Here is a 7,451-nt window from a genome sequence, read left to right as displayed (position 1 = left end):
GAAACACAGATAGACATTCCTCTGGTATTCCCTGCTTTCAGCCAAGATCCATCTAACATCAGCTACAATATCTCTAGTACCACAACCCCTTCTGAAACCAGCCTGGACTTCTGGTAGTTTTCGCGAAGCTGAATCCTAGGAATTACAAGTTATTAAAATATGAGTGAAATCTGCACACTTGTTTTTATTGCTGTGTTACTCACAATAGCAAAGAGACAGAAGAAACCTGAGTGTCACTAATAAATGAATGGATAGAAAAACTATGGTACATTCACAGCATTGAAAAACAGTGAACTCATAAAACATTACACAACAGGGAGGAGCCTGGAGGAAATTATGCTGAGTGAAATATCTCAGTCACAAAAGAACAAATACTGTGTAATACAGCTGTTATAAAATAGGACAGATGCGGACTTGGGAGACTTGGGGAGAACTTGAGGAAAAAGTGGATAGATAATGAAGAGTGCATTAGAACAAATGAGGATAAGGTCTGTCCCAAAGGAATATATGATTAGGCATTATATGCATGATAACAATCTGGAACAAGGGGTGCATAGCGGGGTGGGATGGGGGAGGAAAATGGTGAAGGGGAGAAAATGTGTAACAGTAAATTAAAAATAGATGAGTGAAATTTGGTGAGCTCTGTTGGCCTAGTGGCAAGAAGCTGCACTACAATCCCAGAGGTGAGCGGTTTGAATCCACCAGATGCTCTACTGGAGAAGGAGGGATAGTCTCCTGTATTAGTCAGATCCAATTTGACGGTACACACAAAAAAAAATAATAAAAATTTTTTAAAAAGATGAGTGAAATCACATGCCACTATTTGCATTTATGAAAATCACACCTAAGACAGAATTCTATTTCCAGTGCTTTCAGTTACCTTAATGAATTCAATGTATTCTTCATAGGTGCCTTTGGGAGGTGCAAAATACTTTCCACTTGGAGAAAACCTATAGTGAGGATTTTCAATGATTAGTGGATTATAAAAGTCAGCCAGCATGGTTAACAGGAGACGTCTGTCCCAATCATCTGTCACTCTTCCTCCATAGTTACACTCCCCAGTCAGGTAAGAGATGGCTTCAAATGGAATGGTATTATATTCATTTATAAATAACTGAAACAAAGAAAAAAATGAGTAAGAAAAATTTCATAAAAGCAAGTATTCTGCTTCATCTTCATTTTAAGATGGCATGAACTATCCATATGATATGTGTGACCTCTCTCTATCTCTCTCTATTACACACATGATTGTATACACAGACATTCCCAGAGTCATGCACATGGTTAATAAGCTCCATTGCTCATCAAGACTTTGGAAATTCAAGTCCACCCAGAAATGCCTTGGAAGAAGGAGGCCTTCATTTGTTGATAGGGCAAGACTCAAAATGAGGAGAAATAGTTATAAACATCTGTTGATAATTGGAGTGTGGGATGCATGATTTCTTGGAACCCCTACTGTTTACTACACCAGAGCTTCCTTGTTTCACTTATAGACAACACAGACCTTTTCTAACTGCCTTATTATTAAGGTATCAATATTAATAAAACCAACAATTTGCATAGCTGTTTTTTCTCTCAATAACCCTATAGAGTAGGGAATTTAGGCTGGCAAATGTAAAATTACTTTTTTACAAAGAATTAAGTGGCAACATCAAGGTCTAAATTTATCTTTTCCAGTTAAAGATCTCATAACTTTCTCCAAATCACTGGAATTTTTTAGTAGCAAAAATTTTTGAGATTGTTTAAGTTACTGGTTGAGAGATTTCCTGCCATGGAAGGTTACCTAATAATGCAGAAATTACAGCACAAATGGTATACAGTTTTAAAAAAGGTTTCCTACTTAGGTTTTTGATGATGTTGTTACGTGGTGTCAAATTGGAACTGACTCATAGATGACCCTCTAGTGGGTTTTCAGAGGCTGTAAACTTCACAGGAGGGGATGGTCCGTCTTTCTCTCAGAGGAGTTGATGGATTCAAACCCCTGCCTTTGGGTTGGCAGCACAACTCTTTACCTACGAGGCCACCAGAACCCCTTCTTTCATACTTGTGGTTGTTATGTGCCATCGAGTCTCCTGCGACTCATAGTGACCCTATGTACAACAGCCCTAAACCCTATTCCATCCTGTGCCAATCTCACTGTCTTTGACACATTTACCCCCATTACCCCAGTCACTAAATCAATCCATCTCATTGAGGGTCTTCCTCTCTTGCACTGTCCCTCCACCCTCTCAAGCATGATGTCCCTCTCCAAGGACTGATCCCGCCTTGCAACATGTCCAAAATCATTATCCTTGCCTCCAAGGAGCAGTATGGTTTCATTCTCTCTAGGATGAACTTGTTTGTTCTCCTAGTAGTCCATAGTAGTATATTCAATATTCTTCTCTAGCACCACAGCTTTCATACGTACAGGCTAATAAAAATCTGCTTGACTGAAATCTAATAGCAACAAATTGTATTTTATCAATATTTCCTAATTCCCTTTGTCAAGTCTCACATCACAATAACCCTTCTCACACCAAAGAAGCCAAAAAGAGTAATAGTCTCTGGCTGTCTATTTGAATGAATATATTTGACAAAATAGACCAGAAGTCCTAGGAAAGTACTAGAGCTGGAAAGGCCCAAATTAAAATCCTAGTTCAAGGGCAAGTTCAAATACCAACTTTACAGAGTTGTTGTAAGGATTAAGAATGACAGGTAGTCCATATGCCTATGGATTGAGCCATTCAAGGTCTAAGCAGGTACAAGTTTTTTGTTGTTGTTTATGATTCAGGCCAACCCACATGTGCAGAGTAAATCTGCTCGGTAGACATTTATCTCTAGAGAGGGCTGCTCATCACTTTAATTTCTCATATTGAGTCTAGAAGCTAGAAAAGTCAGCCACTTACTTTCCCAGGCTCCTCTAGAGATAAAAGTGGATAAAGGGTATGGCTGTGGCCTGGTTTTGGCTGATCAGATTTACACACCCTAGACTGTGAAACTCGTAGTGAAACTGGTAGATGTGAAACTGGTAGTTCACATCTACCAGCTGCTCCTCAGGAGGAGAGACAATCTCTTCCCATCTGATTTACTGCCCTTGAAAACTTGCTGGAGGGACAGCTATGAGTCAGTTCCCACTTGATGGCACACAACCACAACAACAGGCTGTGAAACTAGGGATTAAGTGCAAGAAGCCCAAAGAGCTATCTCTTTGGGTGTAGTCTTTGTATCAGAGGCCCACGGGTGACCAGAGCTGCACTAATAGTCAACCAGAGTGGTGGTGCAGTTGTTAGCAGGTGTGGTGACTCCAGGTTGACTTCGCATGACCTGCTTCTGAATGTGGCTCTAGTGCTGCCTTGGTGATTCTGTGAGCTACCTAACCTTCTTTCAAGTAATTCCTTTCCTGCTTTAACCAGACAGCCAATTTCTGTTGTCCGATAGAACTGAATTGTAGAACTAGTGGAAGATGACGATACTGCAAAAGGACAGAAAAAACTGAGGTCCTTGGTGAAAACACTTGTGCTGCTAAATCAACCAGCCCTACAGTCTTAATCTGTATCTCTTTATAATGTGAAATAATGTTGCATAATGTAAAATAATAGTATTTTAGAAACCATTGTTGATGTACCATCAAGTTGACTATACCTTATAGTAACCCTATGAACAACAGATATGAGCTAGCAACCCTATGTCATATGTAACATTTGTAACCCTGTGACATATGTAACACAATAGCCCTGTGAACAACAGGCTTTTTGATCTTTATGGCTTATGGTGTTAGGTACCATCAAATTGACGATGAATAATAGTAACCCTGTGAACAACAGAGCTGACCCTTACCCTATTCTGCCACCCTCATGAACTCCGTCATGCTAAAGCTCACTGTGGCAGTCCCTGACAGTTTATCTTGTTGAGAGTCTTGTTCTCTTTCACTGACCATCTACTTTTCCCAGTATGATGTCATAAACTATAAATATCAATAGTGCCCACCCAATAGTGGTGTCAGGAGAAGTGATCAATCTGTTCTAAGCTAAAGGAGTTGCATTCGGCCTGGACTACAGAGATACATCATAAATAGTCCATTTCCCATCTTACCTGTAGTTGCCGGATACTGATGCGTAAATCTGATTCATTAAATCCATATGGAATATTCCAACCAAGAGGACCAAATTTTTTTCTCTCTTGCACAAGGGCATGAAAAAAACACACTCCAAACAGCAACTTTTCCCATACCTTTAAATACCAAAGTTATAAATCAGTAAAAAATTCTAGGCAGAAGAGATAATTCTTTTCATTATAAGATTCTATGTTTCTGAAGTTTTGAAAAAAAAAGAAAACCCATCAAAAATAATAGTGAATATAAAAAAAATCTCTTATTATTGAATTAAAACCTTGAAAACAAAAAAAACCCAAACAACCAACCTAGAAAGCTAGACAAACCACGATGATATTAAATCTTATTAAAAGATAATAAGTTAACATTTCGACTCAAAGTATGGGTTAATGATATTTTGGTGTTCTTCACAGTAATTTTCAATTATAATCCTTAAATGTTATTCTGTAGACTCAGCACCATATGCTTGAGACTGTAAATGCATGAGAAGAATTAATCTTTGTGATAGGAACAAATCCTACCATAATTCCTTACTTTGCGACTTTTCATTTAGAGATAATTTTTTAAACTATTGTTTATATCATCTTCCCATGGCATCTCCATTGTTATAACATGTATACTGTAATGGACTGTCACACGAGGCTCTCTGTGTTGTTGTTTTGAAGGTTATTCATCATTCTAGCTCAAATAGTCAAGTCTGATAAACATTTAGTACTGGGAGTAAGGGCAGGGAAAGGAGGGTGCAGAGCAGAGGGGTTACTTTCTCCTCAGCACTGATGGTTCCTCACAAATGGAGAGAGCTCACCGCCACACTCATGGATTTTCCCCACCCTTGTAATAACTTGCTGCAGGAAAGAAGAGTGACCTATATGATTGGTAAATATGGCCAAAAAGTTCAACTTCTCCCCTTTTTATCACAGAGTTTCCTATAAGAAGCTGTTCTCCTCCATTCCTCTGGCTGGGTAAACAGACTTAATTCTGGGGTTCAGTAATAGAAAGCTCATTTATTCAGAGGTGTAAGTTACACTTTCTAACTTAGCCTGTATATCAGCAATTAAGGTTGTAAGTCAGTCAGGAAATAACAAGACACATGCACTGGGAAAATCTGCAGTTAGGAATCTTTCTAAATTATTGAGGAGTAATGATGTCAGTTCATAGTCTTCCTAATTACTTGCTATGCATCTGAGAGCTTGACAGTGAATTAAGACAACAGAAGAAGAACCTTTGAGCTATGGTGATGAAGCAGAGCATTTTACATCTCGTAAACAGCTAAGAGAACAAAGAAATATGTCTTGGAGATGGTGCAGCCAGAGTGCTCTTTGGAGGCAAGAATGATGAGGCTTCATCTCATATACTTTGGGGCTGTTGCTAGGAGGAGCTATTCCTTGGAGAGGGACATAATGCTGGGAAGGGTGGAGGGTCAGTGAAGGAGAGGAAGACCCTCAACCAGCTGGATTGACACAGTGACTGCTGCAATGGGTTCTAGTGTGTCAGGAAGTGTGAGGATGGCACAGGATAGAACAGCTTTCAGATCTGTTGTTCTGCGTAATGGGGTTGCTATGAGTTGTGCTTGACACAACAGCACTTAACAACAACAACAACAATGTTGTAAAATTAGTTCCATTTCCCAATTCTTTTTGTATTTTCTCAGCTGGTAAGAATTCAAACAATGAAAATCACCTATACCTAAAATCTTCATTGCCATGCACAAAACTTTTAGATGGGTATACTGGAAAGCATTATTAATATATTAAATAATTGTTATTATTAGAAGTTAAGCATTATAACCCATGACCTGTAAATTTACGCAGAAAAGGTCTTTGACAAAATACAACACTCTTTCCTGATTAAAACACTCATCAAAATAGGAATAGAAGGGACTTTCCTTAACATAGTATAAAGTATATACACAAACCCAAGAGCCAACATTGTTCTCAATGGCGAGAAGTTAAAGGCATTCCTCCTGAGAACAGGAACTAAGCAAGGATGCCCACTATCACCTCTCCTATTCAATATTGTATTAGAAGACTTAGCGGTCGCAATAAGACAAGAGAAGGAAATAAGAGGTATCCAAATTGGTAAAGGGGAGGTAAAATTATCTCTATATGCAGATAGTATGATAGTATACTTAGAAAACCCTAAAGATTCAGCAAGAAAACTACTGGACATAGTTGACCAATTCAGCAAAGTGGCAGGATACAAGATCAACACAGAAAAATAAATTGGATTTCTCTACAGTGACAAAGATATTATAGACCTGGAGCTAAGAAAAACAATAGCGATCACAATAGCTAATCACAAGATTAAAGACTTGGGTGTAAATCTAACTAGAGTAAATCTAACTAGAAACACAAAAGAATTTTTCAAAGAAAATTATAGAACATTATTACAAGAAACAAAAAGAGACCTGGGGAAATGGAAGAATATCCCTTGCTCATGGATAGGAAGGCTCAATATTGTGAAAATGACAATACTACCAAAGGCAATTTACACTTTCATTGCAATCTCAGTATAAATACCAATTCCATTCTGCAACTAGATGGAAAAAGCAATCTCCAATTGTATTTGGAATGGAAAGTGACCCTGAATAAGCAAAGCACTCCTTAAAAATGAGAAACAAGACAGGAGGCATCTCACTCTGATTTCAAATCCTACTACACTGCCATGATGGTCAAGACAGTGTGGTACTGGTACAATGACAAACACATAGATCAACAGAATAGAGAACCTGGAAATCAGCCTATCTACCTATCTATGGTCAACTGATTTTTGACAAGGAGATGAAATCAGTTAAGTGGGAAACGACAGACTTTTTAACAAATGGTGTTGGCAAAATTGGAAAACTATCTGTAGAAAACTCAAACAAGACCCACACTTCACACCATACAAAAATCAACTCTAAGTGGATCAAGGACCTAGGACTAAAACCAAGAACTATAAGCTTCATTAGAGAAAAGATGGGAAGAACCCTACAAGCACTAATTCACAACTTGGACAGTCTTCTAAGCATTCTGAAAACCCTACAACCAGGAGAGGATAAAAGAGATGAACAAGACCTTCTAAGAATTAAATTCCTATGCATATCCAAAAACTTCTCCAACAGGGTAAAAAGGGAAGCCATAGACTGAGAAAAAAATATTTGGTAATGACATGTCTGATAAAGAACTTATATCCAGAATTTATAGAATACTCAAGCACCACAACAAGATAAAGGTAAATCACCCAACTGAAAAATGGGCACAATATGTGAACAGATACTTCACCAAAGAAGACATTCAGATGGTGAACAAACACATGAAGAAATGTTCAAAATCTCTAGTTCTAAGAGAGATGTAAATCAAAACTATGAAATATCATCTCA

At 38.1% G+C, this 7,451-nt stretch overlaps 1 protein-coding gene across 1 annotated transcript in view; it reads right to left on the bottom strand.

Annotated features, from left to right (window-relative positions):
- The window catches only part of DNAH12 (dynein, axonemal, heavy chain 12), a 225,301-nt gene that overhangs the window by 15,625 nt on the left and 202,225 nt on the right, over positions 1–7,451 (bottom strand). Inside the window, exons 64-65 of the mRNA XM_006892286.1 lie at positions 4,072–4,209; positions 881–1,114 (exon numbers count right to left, since the gene is read on the bottom strand). Of these exons, the coding sequence (XP_006892348.1) occupies positions 881–1,114; positions 4,072–4,209 (372 nt within the window). The remainder of the gene's footprint in view (positions 1–880; positions 1,115–4,071; positions 4,210–7,451) is intronic.

Source organism: Elephantulus edwardii, unplaced genomic scaffold (genome assembly GCF_000299155.1).
Source record: "Elephantulus edwardii isolate Elephantulus edwardi_28Jun2011 unplaced genomic scaffold, EleEdw1.0 scaffold00113, whole genome shotgun sequence".
Classification (NCBI taxonomy): Eukaryota; Metazoa; Chordata; class Mammalia; order Macroscelidea; family Macroscelididae; genus Elephantulus; species Elephantulus edwardii.
The sequence above is the reverse complement of the archived record's forward strand: the minus strand, read 5'-3'. Positions and strand labels throughout refer to the sequence as shown.